General features: G+C 41.6%; 3 protein-coding genes across 3 annotated transcripts; all 3 read right to left on the bottom strand.

Moving 5' to 3' along the window:
• Window positions 1-28: 28 nt before the first annotated feature.
• On the bottom strand, window positions 29-6,127 carry LOC130194519 (cytochrome P450 2J6-like). Its single transcript, XM_056415613.1, has 9 exons — window positions 5,455-6,127; window positions 4,833-4,998; window positions 4,590-4,742; window positions 4,350-4,510; window positions 4,069-4,245; window positions 3,837-3,975; window positions 1,351-1,538; window positions 1,118-1,259; window positions 29-1,015 (listed from the first exon to the last, which is right to left on the bottom strand). Exons 1-9 carry the CDS (start codon window positions 5,644-5,646, stop codon window positions 840-842), a joined length of 1,494 nt encoding a protein of 497 aa, XP_056271588.1. The 5' UTR covers window positions 5,647-6,127; the 3' UTR covers window positions 29-839.
• A 94-nt stretch (window positions 6,128-6,221) lies between these two features.
• On the bottom strand, window positions 6,222-9,496 carry LOC130194468 (cytochrome P450 2J5-like). The gene is made up of 9 exons (XM_056415539.1): window positions 9,241-9,496; window positions 8,749-8,914; window positions 8,494-8,646; window positions 8,254-8,414; window positions 7,979-8,155; window positions 7,754-7,892; window positions 6,958-7,145; window positions 6,723-6,864; window positions 6,222-6,622 (listed from the first exon to the last, which is right to left on the bottom strand). Exons 1-9 carry the CDS (start codon window positions 9,430-9,432, stop codon window positions 6,447-6,449), a joined length of 1,494 nt encoding a protein of 497 aa, XP_056271514.1. The 5' UTR covers window positions 9,433-9,496; the 3' UTR covers window positions 6,222-6,446.
• A 1,800-nt stretch (window positions 9,497-11,296) lies between these two features.
• LOC130194469 (cytochrome P450 2J6-like) lies at window positions 11,297-15,207 on the bottom strand. The gene is made up of 9 exons (XM_056415540.1): window positions 14,964-15,207; window positions 14,655-14,820; window positions 13,546-13,698; window positions 13,306-13,466; window positions 12,984-13,160; window positions 12,752-12,890; window positions 11,988-12,175; window positions 11,734-11,875; window positions 11,297-11,637 (listed from the first exon to the last, which is right to left on the bottom strand). Exons 1-9 carry the CDS (start codon window positions 15,153-15,155, stop codon window positions 11,462-11,464), a joined length of 1,494 nt encoding a protein of 497 aa, XP_056271515.1. The 5' UTR covers window positions 15,156-15,207; the 3' UTR covers window positions 11,297-11,461.
• Window positions 15,208-17,063: the final 1,856 nt, after the last annotated feature.

Below are 17,063 nucleotides of genomic sequence, written 5' to 3'. Positions count from 1 at the left end.
AATAATTTCACTACCACAAACCTTTTGACACATTTGTTTATTAATGTACTTCTCCAAGTTTTTTTTTACCCCTCTGTTCGTCTTCTAAGGCGATAACACAATGTACCACTAGAACACTGGAGATGGACCTCTACACACCTCTGGAGAGACTTCATTAAACACCAGAGAATAGTCATTTACACATTAAATATATGTGTGACTACATGCATTACTAACATTAAGGACAGAAAACACCAAAGAAAATCTATTAATTACAGTCTGCACCAAGCTGCATGTGACACTTGACATATTTACTTTAGCAGCTATGTGAGCAACAACAATCTCCAAGTGCAAAACAGGTCTTTCAGTGACCTGAGACTGAGGTTGGATGTGTATCGTGTAAAGTGTTGACCCAGAATACAGAAGTACAAAGTAGCCTACAGTGGGAGCAAATGGCATGGCACTGATTCATTGTGCATGTAAAAAATTACAAAAATTATAAATTAGTTACCAATAGCCAGAAACAGATCCAGGCTAAATAGAAACAGGGTTCCATCGTCAAAAGCTGGTTGGCTGTTTGTGTTGTGCTATCAGGCAAAGCAGAGGAACAAACAGGCAGTTTTTGGTTCGGTAAAATCTGAACAGAACCATTAACAAAAGAATATTTTACTGAAATAATAATGTTAGCATGTATAATAAAATGTAGAGTTGGGGAGAATAAAGGTCATCAGTACATGAGGCAATGATACAACAGTGAAAGGTTGAGATCGATTACAGCTTCCTCTCCAGAAGCCTTTTGCTTTGTGCAGTTTATTACACATTGTTTAGATGAAAAGTGATTCATTGAGATGTTACATAATTCAGCGAGCCTCGGCATGAACTTTGAAGGGGTGTGGTGCACGTATAACTCCAGATAATCCTTCTGTACTCAACTCTACTCCATCAGGAACACAGAAAGAGAACTTCTGGAGTAAACCGACCAAAAACAGGAACAGCTCCATCCTGGCCAGGCCTTCACCGAGACACACACGTTTCCCTGAGGAGTCCACAAACACGTAAACGGATGAAGGTGTAAGAGCTCAGGATACAAAATATGCTGGTTTAAGTTATGCTTAATTTAGAGGTGAATGTAGTTTACCTGCAGAGAAAGCCATGAAAGCGTCTCTCTTCACAAACTTTCCCTCAGCATCTAGGAAGTGTCCGGGGTTGAAGGTGTCTGGAGTCTCCCATTCAGTCTTGTCAAACAGCACAGAGGTTAGGTTGGGCATCAAGGACGTACCCTAGAGAACATCTATCGATTAAAACCAAGGCATTCAACAACAACAACACATCTTTCATTCCATCAACATGTTGACTGTGTGGTAAATTCACCTTGGGTATCAAATAACCGCCTAGTGTCGTATCCTTGGCAGCTAATCTGAGTCCGTTTAAGGGAACAATGTTTCCCATCCTCTGGATCTCGTGGATGACGGCATCAGTGTAAGGCATGTTGGGTCTGGCTCCCATACTGGGCTGTCGGGTCCGTCCGATCACTCCGTCTATTTCTGCCTGAACTTTGTCTATAAAAACAAGATCATTTAAGGAAGCTGAAAAGGATGAGAAACGCATCATATTGCGATTAGTGTTAATTACCTTCGCATTGAAAATGCGGAAGGTTATGTTTTGATCGCCGTGTATTTATTTATTTATTTATTTATTTGTATGCGTGTTATTCGCAAAACTCAAAAAGTATTGAACCGAATCGCATAAAATTTGGTGGGATGATTGGTTATTATCCGGGGACCATTTGATTAGATTTTGGGATCAATCGGGTCAAAGGTCAAGGTCAAGGTCATGGAAAGGTCAGTTTGTATTTGTAAACGATGACGCCTCGATAACCACCAACGTTAATCACGGAGTTCCACAAGGTTCTGTGCTTGGACCAATTTTATTTACCTTATACATGCTTCCTTTGGGCAATATTATCAGGAAACACTCCATAAACTTTCATTGTTATGCAGATGATACTCAACTATATTTATCGATAAAACCAGAGGAGAGCAACCAACTCGGTAAAATTCAAGCATGTCTTAAAGACATAAAAACATGGATGACCTGCAACTTCTTGATGTTAAACTCAGACAAAACCGAAGTAATTTTAATCGGCCCTGAGCACCTCAGAGATCAATTATCTGGTGATGTGGATTCTGTAGACGGCATTGCCCTGGCATCCAACACCACTGTAAAGAATCTTGGCGTTATCTTTGATCGGGACTTGTCCTTTAACTCCCACGTAAAGCAAATCTCAAGGACTGCATTCTTTCATCTACGTAATATTTCAAAAATCAGGCACATCTTGTCTCAAAAGATGCAGAAAAATTGGTTCACGTTCGTTACTTCGAGACTGGATTACTGCAACTCCTTATAATCAGGCTGCTCTAATAAATCTCTTAGGTCCCTCCAGTTGATCCAGAATGCTGCAGCTCGTGTTCTCACTAAAACTAAGAAAAGAGATCACATCACTCCTGCACTAGCTGCTCTGCACTGGCTCCCAGTAAAATCAAGAATCACTTTTAAAATTCTTCTCTTAACCTACAAAGCCTTGATTGGTGATGCACCATCATATCTTAAGGAGCTTGTAGTACCATATTGCCCCACTAGAGAGCTACGCTCACTAAATGCGGGACTACTTGTAGTTCCTAGAGTCTTAAAAAGTAGAATGGGAGCCAGAGCCTTTAGTTATCAAGCTCCTCTTTTATGGAACCAGCTTCCAATTTCAGTCCGGGAGGCAGACACAGTCACCTCGTTTAAGAGTAGACTTAAGACCTTCCTCTTTGACAGAGCTTATAGTTAGGGCTGAATCAGGTTCACCTGGTCCAGCCCCTTGATATGCTGCTATAGGCTTATAGCTGCCGGGGACGTTTTAGGATGCACTGAGTACCTATCTCCTCTTTTTTTCTCTCCTTAAGGATGAATTTTCATCTCTCAATCACACGTTACTAACTCTGCTTTCTCCCCGGAGTCCTTTTGACTTCACGTCTCATGGGGTCATCGGACCCTATGAGACGGCATAGATCCTATCTGCTGATGGATCATCGAGGTCTGGGTCGTGGAATTCCTGCTCATGACTACGCCACTGTCCTGTTGAGACTCCGCCCACTGTTGAGACTCCGCCCTCCTCCTCCCCACCGCCATCTGCCTGATGGATCGTGGAGGTCTCCATCGTGGAATATGCCTACTATGAACTATTCATACACTCTGTCATATTCATTGAATGTATTTTAACTCTAAATCTGTCCTTCTGTACACATGACATCTATTGCATCTGTCCATCCTGGAGAGGGATCCTCCTCTGTTGCTCTCCTGCAGGTTTCTTCCCTTTTTTTCCCCCTGAAGGGTTATTTGGGAGTTTTTCCTGGTCCGATGTGAGGTTTTGGGGCAGGGATGTCTATGTGTACAGATTGTAAAGCACTCCGAGACAAATTTGTAATTTGTGAAATTGGGCTATACAAATAAACTGAATTGAATTGAATTGAATCTTTTTTTTACCATGGCACGATACATTTTTGTCCAATTGGCATGCAACTAATGCCAAAATGTTCATAATTCAATGCCCAATCTTGTGATATGCGAAGGTATGCGCTCTACCGAGTGCCCGTTCTAGTTAACCAATGTTAGCATGCTGTTCACCATATTATATTAGTTCAGCATGTTAGCACATTGATATTAGCATTTAGCTCAAAGCACTGCCTACTATATACTTTTTTACTGAGTAAAAGCACCAAACGGAAGATACTTGCTTCACACTTTGTTTGGATGAGCTTGCCACCGATCAAGCTAAGTCTTGGTTTCACTGTAGGGTACAGCTTGCCACCTACCCTGGACCTCGGGGAATTTTATGAGAAAAACCAAAGCCCACAGTAGAGTGGTGGAGGTTGTCTCCGAACCAGCCTGGAACATATCCAGAGAGTTCAGAGCCAGATTGGTCTCAGTGAAGCCCAGAACAGACTCATGATTCTGTTCAGGAACAGAGAGAGGATCCTGTAGTGAGTTGCTGGTGAACGGACAGGAGAGGTTACACAGTTCTGAACACTGCGGTTGTTATCTTACATTCTCCATTTCAATGATGAAGGCGTCAATGTAGTCCCGGGGATCGCTGCGGTCCAGGTCCTTCTTGTGGCTCTCCACCTCCTGACTGATGAAGTCCAGGACGGCGTCGATGTGGCTGAAGATTTTGTTGTGAGGACCTGGCAGGTGCTTCATCACTCCAGGGAACGCCTCATACAGCTACAGTATTCAGAAGAAACAGAAGATCACCTTTCATCATCACCATCTACCTTTTGTGATTGTGCCCAGAGACTTTCTCCTCTAAAATAATAATATTGACTTACCATAGCCCACACAGAGCCCTGCAGCCTAAGAATGTCACAGAGATACTTCAGCATGGTCTGGAAGTTGTGGTCGCTGTAGTCGAACCGTTTCCCCATCACCAGCTGGCAAATGATGTTGGACACAACGTTGTTGAGGAGCCTTGCAGGGTTGAAAGGTTGACCTGGAGGAGAGGAGTCAACAGTTCAGATCATGCTGTACTACTGAAGAGCTGCTGATGATGACCTCATCGTTCACACCACCTTTCTCCTTCTCTATCTCCTCCTGCAGGTGTCGGATCTCCTCACAGATACTCTGCTCCATGGTTACTTTGCCCAGGCCGAAGTTGCGTAAGGTAGACAAGGCAAAGCGTCGCTGTCTCTTCCAAGTTTCACCGTTGCTCATGAACAGACCACCTAGACACAAGCATGCAGAGGAAGTGGGGTTGAAGGCTCAGGGGAACTAATGACGTCACAACACGAGACAAGTAACAGAGATTTGTCGACCTGTTTCTCCTAAGTACATCCTGTTGCCCATTGCCTGGTGTGGACGATCCACAAAGTTGTCGGCTTGTGTGACTAAGGCTTCCTTCACCGTCTTGTACCCAGAGACAAACACCATCTTGAAACCGCCGAGGCGGAAGCTGCACACATTCCCATAGACGTCAGCCAGCTGCGGAAAATAAATCAAGTAAAAAAACAACCATTTAGTCGGCCACGGAGTGCCAAATGGTTAAATTAAATAAAAGAGTTTTTCTTTTTAATATATGAAGCCAATTACTTTTTTATCTCAATGTGCTCAATAATTGTCAAATTGGTAAAGGCAAATGTGTTAAACACAATGTGCTGTTCCTTTAACACTTTGAACCATGTGGTCATGTTATTATTTTTTATTAACAACCAGTTAGGCCTTCAGTTATAATTTAAAGTAACATCCTGTAGTCTAGATTAATTAAGAACAATTGGCTGCAGTTGTGTTTAGCCAAAATACCACAGTTTGTAAAATACATTGAACTTACATTTAATTAAATCAATCAAACAAACAAACAAACGTATGAACTGTAAATGTATTAGAATTCCTCAATAGAATTATTCACACTTAAAAATGAAAATATGTACTTTACTTTGCCTTTGTAAAATAAACATATGGACGTTTCATGTCCATACCGGACACATTCCCCACCAGGGGAAGAGACATCGGTCCGGGAGGAAAATTTGGAGGATTTCTGTTTTTGAGGAAGTCTGCTATTATAATAAAAACAAAAGTAAACAGGAACAACACCTTGAGGTCCAAACCCAGCACAACATTGTAAAGCCACATAGTTAAAGAGAGTTAAACCAGCAGCAGGAGAACTGTTTGAGCTTATCAAAACTTCTTTCTAAAGGAAGGCGTTTCGTATAAAGCGTTACATAACACCTGATCACGCTTTTGTAACCCTTCATTGGTCCCCACAGCCAGTAAACAGTAATGCAGTCTGCACAAAGCTGTGTGTGACTGTGTACTGACTTGCATAACAAGCTACAGACACACCTACTTTTCCCTTTGGATAAAAGATCTCTGGTCTGAGTTTTACTACACTACACACTACTGACATTACAGGACATAAACACTAAAAAACAAATCAGTCATTTGGACTTTGCACAAAAGTCATTGTGACAGCGGACTTAGATTACCGGACAGACACACTGATGTTTTCCTTCGATGATAGAAATAGCTTATGAGCAACAATATCAGATTGGCAATATGATAACACACACATGCAATACCTTCACCGGGACCTTGTATTGGATGTTTGTTCAAAGTAAACTAAACAAATACAGCTTGAGTGTAACTTTATTGAACATCGTTTGTGTTTATGATATATTGTATATTATGTCATTAAAAAGGACAAAGTGAAATGTCTTATGAACAGTGTCATTTTTTATTTTAGGTCAATCATAACTTAATCAAATACAATTAAAGGTACAGGCTGGGAGATGAAAGGTCCTGAGTAGGTGAAGCAAGGACACAACTGTGACAAGTTGAGACAAGCGACAGCTTTCTATTCTAAAGCACTTTGCTTTGTGCAGTTTATTACACATTGTTTAGATGAAAAGTGATTCTTTGAGATGTTACATAATTCAGCGAGCCTTGGCATGAACTTTGAAGGGGTGTGGTGCACGTATAACTCCAGATAATCCTTCTGTACTCAACTCTACTCCATCAGGAACACAGAAAGAGAACTTCTGGAGTAAACCGACCAAAAACAGGAACAGCTCCATCCTGGCCAGGCCTTCACCAAGACACACACGTTTCCCTGAAGAGTCCACAAACACATACATGGATGAAGATGTAAGAGCTCAGGACGAAATACTACTTTTTAAGGTTATGCTTAGATAGAGTTTAATGTGGTTTACCTGCAGAGAAAGCCATGAAAGCGTCTCTCTTCACAAACTTTCCCTCAGCATCTAGGAAGTGTCCGGGGTTGAAGGTGTCTGGAGTCTCCCATTCAGTCTTGTCGAACAGCACAGAGGTTAGGCTGGGCATCAAGGACGTACCCTAGAGAATCATATCCACAGGTTAGAACCAACCACTACAAATTTTTCGTTTCCCCAAATTCCTGTTAAAATGTTGACTGTGTGCTAAATTCACCTTAGGTATTAAGTAACCTCCCAGTGTTGTATCCTTGGCAGCCATTCTGAGTCCATTGAGAGGAACAATGTTACCCATCCTCTGGATCTCGTGGATGACGGCATCAGTGTAAGGCAGCTTGGGTCTGTCTGCCATACTTGGCTGTCGGGTCCGTCCGATCACCCCGTCTATTTCAGCCTGGACTTTGTCTAGAAAAACAAGAACATGGAATTAAGCTTGTAGGAACAGCGGGAGAAAAAGTTCCCGTTAATTTCTTACATTCCTGTCAGCCTCGGCTCTACTTTGTGATTAGTGCTAATTACCTTCGCATTGAAAATGCGGAAGGTAATGTTTTGATCGCCGTGTATTTATTTATTTATTTATTTTTATTTATTTATTTGTATGCGTGTTATTCGCAGAACAAAAAAAGTTTTTAACTGAATCGCATGAAATTTGGTGGGATGATTGGTTATTATCCGGGGACCATTTGATTAGATTTTGGGATCGATCGGGTCAAAGGTCAAGGTCAAGGTCATGGAAAGGTCAAAATCTTCTTTTTACCATAGCACGGTCAATTTTTATCCAATTGGCATGCAACTAATGCCAAAATGTTCATAATTCAATGCCCAATCTTGTGATATGCGAAGGTATGCGCTCTACCGAGTGCCCATTCTAGTTAATATTCCTATACTAAGATGGTGGACAGTATGTGCTGATCAAAGTCCCGATGTGCATGAGTGCAATCTCACAAAGCTGTTAGCAAAGCTGGAGACTCCTATAGTCTTGTTTGACCTGTGGGGCCAAGCATGTCACCTACCCTGAATATCGGGGGATTTTATGAGGAAAACCAAAGCCCACAACAAAGTGATGGACGTTGTCTCCGATCCAGCCAGGAACAGATCCAGAGAGCACATAGCCAGATTGGCCTCAGTGAAGCCAAGACCATGGTCATGATGCTATTCAGAAAGAGAGAGAAGATGCTGTCGCTGGTAGACTGACAGGAAGGACAACATATTGTTGAACGCTGTAGTTGTTCACTTACATTCTCCATTTCAATGATGAAAGCATCAATGTAGTCCCGGGGATCGTTGGGGTCCAGGTCCTTCTTGTGGCTCTCTACCTCCTGACTGATGAAATCCAGAACAGTATCGTAGTTGCTGAAGATTTTGTTGTGAGGACCCGGCAAGTACTTCATCACTCCAGGGAACGCCTCATACAGCTACTCAGATCACAGGAAGATCCCTTTTCATCAACACCATCTACAGTTTGTGATTGTGCCCAGAGACTTTCTCCTTTAATATAATAATATTGACTTACCATACCCCATACAGTGCCCTGCAGCCTAAGAATGTCACAGAGATACTTCAGCATGGTCTGGAAGTTGTGGTCGCTGTAGTCGAACCGTTTCCCCATCACCAGCTGGCAAATGATGTTGGCCACAGCGTTGTTGAAGAGGCCTACTGGGTTGAAAGGTTGACCTGGAGGAGAGGAGTCAACAGTTCAGATAATGCTGTACGACTGAAGAGCTGCTGATGATGACCTCATCGTTCACACCACCTTTCTCCTTCTCGATCTCCTCCTGCAGGTGTCGGATCTCCTCACAGATACTCCGCTCCATGGTTACTTTGCCCAGGCCGAAGTTGCGTAAGGTAGACAAGGCAAAGCGTCGCTGTCTCTTCCAAGTTTCACCGTTGCTCATGAACAGACCACCTAGACACAAGCATGCAGAGGAAGTGGGGTTGAAGGCTCAGGGGAACAAATGACGTCACAACACGAGACAAGAGAGAGAGAGAGAGAGAGAGATTTGCAAACCTGAGTTTCCTGAGTATATCCTGTCAGCTATTGCCGGGAATGGTCGATCCACAAAGTTGTCGCCTTTTGTCACTAAGGCTTCCTTCACCATCTTGTACCCAGAGACAAACACCATCTTGTCCCGTCCGAGGCGGACACTGAACACCTTTCCATAGACGTCAGCCAGCTGTGTACAATGAATTATAGAACAGACTATGATGAACCAGAACACTCTACAACATATACAAATATTAACAAACAAAACCTACCAATGCACATTAAGGATCAAATGAGCTATCAGGTGTACCAAACATTATTATTATTAACAAATTGACCACCATAAGTATATGCCAAAAGCTTCTATAATAAAAAAGTTAGATGTGTGATCCTCTATTATCCTGATAGCAACAGCAAGTTTGTAAAAAATATTTAGAACTTAAATGTTATTCAATCACACCAATTATTAAAGAATTAGAACATCTCAATAAAATTCACACTTTGAAATTACTTCACCTTTGTAAAATACATGTATGGATGTTTCCTTTCAACACTGAAGAAATTCCCCACAAGAGGAAGAGACAATGGTCCTGGAGGATAGTTTGGAGGCGTCCTGTTTTTTAGGTAGTCTGCTATGATGATAAAAATTAAAATACACAGGAAAAACCCCTTGAGGTCAAAAGACCGCAACAGATTATCAAGCCACATTGTTGTTAAAGAGAGTTGAACCAGCAGCAGGAGGACTGTTTGAGCTCCACAATACTACGACACTACACACGACTAACTTTATAGGACATACCACTGAAAAGGGAATCAGTCCTTTGGACTCTGCATAAAGTCCTTGAGATAGTGGAATTGCATAACCAGACAAAAGAGACTGACAACAGGTTGCCACTGTCAATTCCCAGTTCACTGTTTGTTGCACTGTGAGGCACACATGCATAGATACACATATAGTGTTTTCAGACACATGTATTGGCTTTGTCAACAAATATATTCAATAACAGGTATTTGTATATCCCAGTCATTCTCAAACTTGTTCTGCCACGCCCCACTTCGAGGGAAGAAGAATGTCCATGCTGAATTTTTATTGAAATAACTATTTGTGACTCCTCTATCTGTGCTTTTTTAAATAGAAGAATAAATAAAGTTGCCATCACTTTCAGGCAAACCAGATTGCTCCATGAGACAAATAAAATAAAATGTGCACTCACTTTGTTAGAACAATGTAAGCTAAGTTTTACCTGTGAAAACATAACTTATATTTTACATAAAAAAATAGCTTGTCGCTGTAATTTTTCCCTGCACCCCACCTGGAACCACTTGTATAGTCCAACATTGGAAATCACAAATGTGCCCCTGAGGGCTTTACAATCTGTGGAACAACCACATCCTCTGCCTTTGGACCATCACATTGGAACAGGAAAAACTCCTCCCATAAAAAACTTTAATGGGGAAAAAGCAGGGAGAAACCTTAGGGAGAGCAACCAAGAAGGGATCCCTCTTGTGTACAGAACATAATAAAATTACAACACAGCCGATCCATATGACATGAAGAATTAATATAATGAGAGTAGTAAGCAGAATAATGATGGAAAAATTACGACTACTAATAACAACAGCTGCAATGGTTACAGTAGAATACAGATGAAAATAAAAGCATCAATAGTAATAACAATTTAACTAATAACAATGGTAGCAGTAGGTGTCAGTATGACCACAATCCCGGGATAACAACGATCCTTGGAATTTAGGATTGCCAAATTAGAATTGTGTATTAATGTCCCATTAATGGACAATACTAACAGACGAAGAGAGAGAAGAGGAGAGAGGAGCTCAGTGTATCCCAGGAAGTCCCTCAGCAGTCTTGGGCTATAGACTGGTCCAAGGCCCTGAACCAACCCGAACTATAAGCTCTGTCAAGAAGGGAAGTCTGAAGACTATTCTTAAATGTGGTGTGTGTGTCTGCTTCCCAGACAGAAACTGGAACCTCCATTGTAGAAATGCAGCTCTCTAGTGAGTTAATAGGTTAACTTTGAGGGGCAACTGTGGCTCATCTGAACCGTCTTGCACCTGATTTAGGTAAAGCCAGGCATTCACTGCATGATTTGAACCCGTTTTGGACCCGTTCATCTTCTGGAACTCTAACCACGAGATATTCCGGTATTTTGTTCTTCTCAATCTGCCTCGTATCCTGCAATTAGTCCTCTTTGAACTGTGAAACCTTAAGAGTAGGACCTGACCATAACATGGACCCAAGGGCCAATCATCATATGGTGACTTTGAATCTCAAGTTCCTTCATAATGACTGGAGCGGCAACCTTATCATTGGAAGCCCAGGACGTTTATTTATGGTCTTGGTTGAAGAATGTCCTCCCTGGCTGGGTTGATCTCTTCTTAAAGAACACTACCAAGATCCAGAATATCTCCCAGTCTGCTTGCCACCAGGCTCCACTCCGGTATATTAGCCTTGGATTTCTGAGCAATTTCTTAACCTCCAGTTGGTTAACCGTTGGTCTGCTAGCCTCTAGCGGAACATAGCTCATTGTCATTGATAACAAAGAAAAAGGGACACATTTTATAAACAGTTTAATTTATTTAAGAATATGTACAGTCGGAGAGAATAAAGGCCGTTAGGACATGAGACAATGACACAAAGGGGAAAGCTTGAGATTAACAACAGCATTCAGTCCTTAATAGTTAAGATGAAAAACAATTCAGTGAGATGTTACATATTTCAGCGAGCCTTTGCGTAAACCTTGAAGGGGTGTGGTACACGTGTAACTCCAGTTATTCCTTCTGTACTCAACTCTACTCCATCAGGAACAGAAAAAGAGAACTTCTGTAGTAAACCAACAAAAAACAGGAACAGCTCCATCCTGGCCAGGCCTTCACCGAGACACGCACGTTTCCCTGAGGAGTCCACAAACACATGAAGATGTAAGAGCTCAGGATGAAACTTATGATCTGGTTCCGGTTATACTTAATTTAGAGGTGAATGTAGTTTACCTGCAGAGAAAGCCATGAAAGCGTCTCTCTTCACAAACTTTCCCTCAGCATCTAGGAAGTGTCCGGGGTTGAAGGTGTCTGGAGTCTCCCATTCAGTCTTGTCAAACAGCACAGAGGTTAGGCCGGGCATCAAGGACGTACCCTAGAGAATCACATCCATAGGTTAGAACCAAGCCATTCTTCAACCACAATACAATTTTCCTTCCTCAAAATTCCTGTCCAGACTTAAAATGTTGACTTTGTGCTAAATTCACCTTGGGTATGAAGTAGCCACCCAGTGTTGTGTCCCTGGCAGCCATTCTGGGTCCATTGAGAGGAACAATGTTTCCCATCCTCTGGATCTCGTGGATGACAGCATTAGTGTAAGGCATGTTGAGTCTGTCTTCCATAGTTGGCAGTCGCGTCTGTCCGACTACTTCGTCTATTTCTGCTTGGACTTTGTCTAGAAAAACATGAAAATCTAAGGAGTTGCTCTTATAGCAACAGGGTGAGAAAAACTTGAATGACATTCTAATGACTAAATACAGTGGTGGCTAAACTTTTTGAGATTGGATGCCATATACAGACAAACATGCCAATCAATCGTAAATAGATAGTTTTCAACCAGTTATCTTCTAAAATGTATTTACTATGGAAATTAAGACACACCAGTACTTACCAGTTTAATGTCCGACATTAAAGCAGTAGTTTATTGGTGTGTTCACATCTCACAAAAGGTATTTATTCATCTGCTCGTGAATTCACGTTAATTGAATTCAATTAAATACAACTCTAATACAGTGCAAGTGCCCATATCAAATTTTAAATATGTAAAACTGTAATTAATTGAAGTTAATTCAGGCAGAAATACCTATAATGGTTTATATTCTTAGTTGAAGGGCCCACTTATAGATATTTAAGATTATGATGTAAATGTATGATGTACTATGATGTATGAAGTACTGTTCCACAGAGCCATGAGCAAAGCTGTCACTCATTTACTCGTTATTTTCACTGTAGAGCCTAGAATGTCACCTACCCTGAATATCGGGGTTGTTTATGAGGAAAACCAAAGCCCAGAGCAGAGTGGTGGAGGTTGTCTCCGTTCCAGCCAGGAACAGATCCAAAGAGCACAGGGCCAGATTGAACTCAGTGAAGCCCAGAACAGAGTCATTATGCTATTCAGGAACACGGAGAACATCCAGTAATGAGTGGCTGGTAAAAGGACTGGAGAGGTTACACAGTTCTGAACACTGCGGTTGTTATCTTACATTCTCCATTTCAATGATGAAGGCGTCAATGTAGTCCCGGGGATCGCTGCGGTCCAGGTCCTTCTTGTGGCTCTCCACCTCCTGACTGATGAAGTCCAGGATGGTGTTGTAGTGGCTGAACATTTTGTTGTGAGGACCTGGCAGGTGCTTCATCACTCCAGGGAACGCCTCATACAGCTACAGTATTCAGAAGAAACAGTTGATCACCTTTCATCATCATCATCGACCTTTTGTGATTGTGACCAAGGACTTGGGCCTGAGAGGGTTGACCAACGATCCCAGATCCCGATCTGTCAATGATTGAACTCAAGGACTGACTTACCGTACCCCATATCGAGCCCTCAAGCAGGATAGCTTCAGACAAATACTTCAGCATGGTCTGGAAGTTGTGGTCGCTGTAGTCAAACCGTTTCCCCATCACCAGCTGGCAAATGATGTTGGACACAGCGTTGTTGAAGAGGCCTACTGTGCTGAAAGGTTCACCTGGAGGAGAGGAACCTGTGGTTCAGATAATGCTGTACTACTGAAGAGCTGCTGATGATGACCTCATCGTTCACACCACCTTTCTCCTTCTCTATCTCCTCCTGCAGGTGTCGGATCTCCTCACAGATACTCTGCTCCATGGTTCTTTTGCCCAGGCCGAAGTTCCGTAAGGTAGACAAGGCAAAGCGTCGCTGTCTCTTCCAAGTTTCACCGTTGCTCATGAACAGACCACCTAGACACAAGCATGCAGAGGAGAAGGCGTTAAATGCTCAAGGAAACTAATTTCTGCACATAAGCAACACGTTCTTATCCGAACTCGTCGCATACCGACGCTTTGTCAGGACCCCTCTAAGTCATTTTTTAACGCACTCTGCAGATCAGCTCTTCAAACTACGGTCACTCATAGAAAATACTTGTTTAGGTTTTAGGCAATAAAACCACCTCAAAATAACTATGGGAACTTAAGTCAGATGTTAATAATGTAACATGGAAAACATGTCCCGAACATAATCACTTTCAAAAAAACTCAAAATAAAAAAATCATGTTTATAAATATTACAGGTGTACACCTGTAATATTTATTTTTTTGTAGGTCCTAAGATCTCATCACACTCAGAGCATTTTTCTCTAATCATCTAATAATAAAACGGGTTGGTTTACAATGTTGATACTTGAAAGACCAGCAGAAGCTGAACGGTGACGTGGAGAGGGGGGCGTGACAGAGCGTTGTGATTTGACCCTGTGAATGAGAACTGGAAAACTTTATTCAAGAGGGCAGCACGGTGGCTCAGTGGTTAGCACTGTCGCCTCACAGCAAGAAGGCCCTGGGTTCGAATCCCGGTCGTCCCGGCCGTTCCAGGTGCGTTCTGTGTGGAGTTTGCATGTTCTCCTCGTGCCTGCGTGGGTTTCCTCCGGTTTCCCCCACCATCATAAAGACATGCACCGCAGCCTCACCCCGGTTCGTATGGATGTGAATGAATGTTGGTGGTGGGGGAGGGGCCGTAGGCGCTGATTGGCTGCTTCCGTCAGTTGTGGCTACTGATGTAGCTTACCACCACCGGTATGACTGTGTGTGTGTGACTACTGGACTCTGCACTCTGTAAAGTGACTTCGGGTGACTTGAGAAGCGCTATATAAAATAAATGATTATTATTATTATTATGAAGAGAAAGGTAGAGATTTGTATACCTGTGTCTCCTTTGTAAAACCTGTTGGCGATTTCATTGTTTGGTCGATCCACGAAGTTGTCGGCTTGTGTCACTATGGCTTCCTTCACCATCTTGTACCCGGACACAAACACCATCTTTTCACCGCCGAAGCGGACGCTGTAGACATTTCCATAGTCGTCAGCCAGCTGTGGACAATGAATCATGAAACACACTATGATAAACCAGAACACACTACATCAGCATAATGAATAATTTAAAAACTCAACCTGCCATTGTGGTATTTGAATGTCTCAAGAAAATTCACATTTAAAAAATATGCAGACTTTACCTTGGAAAAATAAGTCTGTGGATGTTTACTGTCCACACTGAATAAATTCCCCACAAATGGAAGAGCCAAAGGTCCTGGAGGATAATTTGGAGGATTCCTGTTTTTGAAGAAGTCTGCTATTATGATCAAAATAAATATAAACAGGAAAAAACCCATGAGGTAAAAACGCAGCAGAAAATCATACAGCCACATAGTTAGAGAGTTGAACCAGCAGCAGCAGGACAGTCTGAGCGTCTCAACACTGTGCTGTTCCTTTTAAAACACCAGTAATACGACACCCTTTTTTAGTCCGCTCACCCAGTGGTTACACATCGTAATGACATTCCAGGACGACTTCTGTAATCATTCATTCTGTCTACACACACAGCTACTTTTTCTTTGTCAAACAACATCTGTCATCAAACTAATCAAAACTAATAATGAAAAATGACGAATTATCAAATATAATCCTGTCCAGTAATCTGATGGCAATAACTCATGAGCAAAACAATCTGCTCAGAAATGTGATAACACACAAGTGCAAAACATCCACTGTCTTTCCTTCCTCTGATATTTAATGGTCATAGTGTAATCTGAGTCAAGCCGTAAATACAAAGTGCAGTTGAACTAAAAGTCAAGTTTGAACTGAACTGAACTTAACTGATTGTTTTCCACGTAAAAGTGGAAACAGGTTTGACCCCTTTGATACAGCTAAAGAGTGACCTCTTATGTTTGCCAATTTGAAAGATAGGAACACAATATCACAACACAATTTTCAATACATTTCAACTGGTGTGATTGTGTTGAGCTTTTGATGCTCTGCTTTACCTCCGAGACCTCGTCTTCTCCAAATCTTCATTTGTTCATTTAAGTGAAAGGCCAACTCTGGGATTCAACTACAAACATTTATTGATTTAAGAACAGAGTAAAACATCCTTCATAGAGACTTTTAAACATTATTTTACAAGTTTTGTGAAAGAAGTTATGATTTGTATTAACTCAATAAATGAGTCACCTCAATTAATGGCAAAATCAGATAATTTTATGCTATTTGGTATAATTGTTGTACTTTTTCATCCTTGTTCAAATCTGTGAAAATGACCTGTAGGCATGGCTTTAGATGAAGATACAAGGTTATGTGTGCAACAGAAAACATGTTTAATTTACTCTTAAGAAATTCAAAGAGACTAATCCTAATTGTATAACAAGTGTGTATTACCGTGGGTTGTACCCCCCTAGAACTGGCAACGTGAAATGTTCATCGGTTTTTATTTATTTGCTGCAGATGTGGTCTACATCGTGCTCTCTCCGATTCCAGCCCAGCTCTCCTTTGTCCCTACTGCTGTTCATAAAGGAGCAAAGTCATCATTAGCCTCAGGTGAGGCCAATTAGGCCTCCACCTGGCACCATTCCCTCAGCGCACTCCCCCACTTCCCTCTGCAGCTGAACCTAACAACGCCCGCCAACATATGTTGCATTCATATATTGCATTGTACTAGTGAGCATACATGCAAAAGCAAAGTGGGAACAGATATGCATATTTTATGGCGGTGTGAAAAATATTAGCATTTAGTATTTCAAGTGAGTCTGGACTTTGAAGCAAATCATGCTGAACTAATGTGTAGCTCATGCAATAGACATCATGGTGGCTATATGACGACCTAATACATCATGATCTCCTGTTGCTTCATAATGATGAACGATCTGCTCAGTATCAGCTCAGTAAATTATACAACACTTAATGGTTCAAATGTTTATGAATGTTATGAGTTAGTGACATTAAGTAGATAACAGCTTGTCAGACCATAGAGAGATCAATACTTTGATTTTGTACAAGAGTATATCCTTCTTAATTTGGTATAAACATCAAAATTCATAAAGGTGAGAAGGTGACATTTTATAGGTGTAAGTTAACTATCATTAGTCGCTAGCTGTTTATTTATTTTCTTATTCCTAGCACCTCTCTGACATAGGAGCAAGACACAAAGGCTTTATAGTTGTTTTATATCTCTTTGTCTTCATTTTGAGTCTCTTTGTGGTGATTTTGGAAACTGGTTCCACAAAAGAGGAGGTTTTGTGATACTTAGTCCTCTTTGAAATGTGAAACCTTAAGAGTAGGAC

This window comes from Pseudoliparis swirei, chromosome 5 (assembly GCF_029220125.1).
Source record: "Pseudoliparis swirei isolate HS2019 ecotype Mariana Trench chromosome 5, NWPU_hadal_v1, whole genome shotgun sequence".
Classification (NCBI taxonomy): domain Eukaryota; kingdom Metazoa; phylum Chordata; class Actinopteri; order Perciformes; family Liparidae; genus Pseudoliparis; species Pseudoliparis swirei.
Note: the sequence above shows the minus strand (reverse complement) of the source record. Positions and strands in the feature narration are given on the sequence as shown.

Excerpts from the sequence above, each read along its gene's own strand:
- LOC130194519 (XM_056415613.1), bottom strand. The coding sequence starts at position 5,646 with ATGTGGCTTTACAATGTTGTGCTGGGTTTGGACCTCAAGGTGTTGTTC. Across the intron at positions 4,743-4,832 it reads GATGTACTTAGGAGAAACAG|GTGGTCTGTTCATGAGCAAC; the intron begins GTCGACAAATCT and ends GCTTGTGTCTAG. Across the intron at positions 1,260-1,350 it reads GCGGTTATTTGATACCCAAG|GGTACGTCCTTGATGCCCAA; the intron begins GTGAATTTACCA and ends GATGTTCTCTAG.
- LOC130194468 (XM_056415539.1), bottom strand. The coding sequence starts at position 9,432 with ATGTGGCTTGATAATCTGTTGCGGTCTTTTGACCTCAAGGGGTTTTTC. Across the intron at positions 8,415-8,493 it reads GGAGATCGAGAAGGAGAAAG|GTCAACCTTTCAACCCAGTA; the intron begins GTGGTGTGAACG and ends CCTCTCCTCCAG. Across the intron at positions 8,156-8,253 it reads AGGGCACTGTATGGGGTATG|CTGTATGAGGCGTTCCCTGG; the intron begins GTAAGTCAATAT and ends TGATCTGAGTAG.
- LOC130194469 (XM_056415540.1), bottom strand. The coding sequence starts at position 15,155 with ATGTGGCTGTATGATTTTCTGCTGCGTTTTTACCTCATGGGTTTTTTC. Across the intron at positions 13,699-14,654 it reads GTTTTACAAAGGAGACACAG|GTGGTCTGTTCATGAGCAAC; the intron begins GTATACAAATCT and ends GCTTGTGTCTAG. Across the intron at positions 12,176-12,751 it reads AAACAACCCCGATATTCAGG|ACAAAGTCCAAGCAGAAATA; the intron begins GTAGGTGACATT and ends ATGTTTTTCTAG.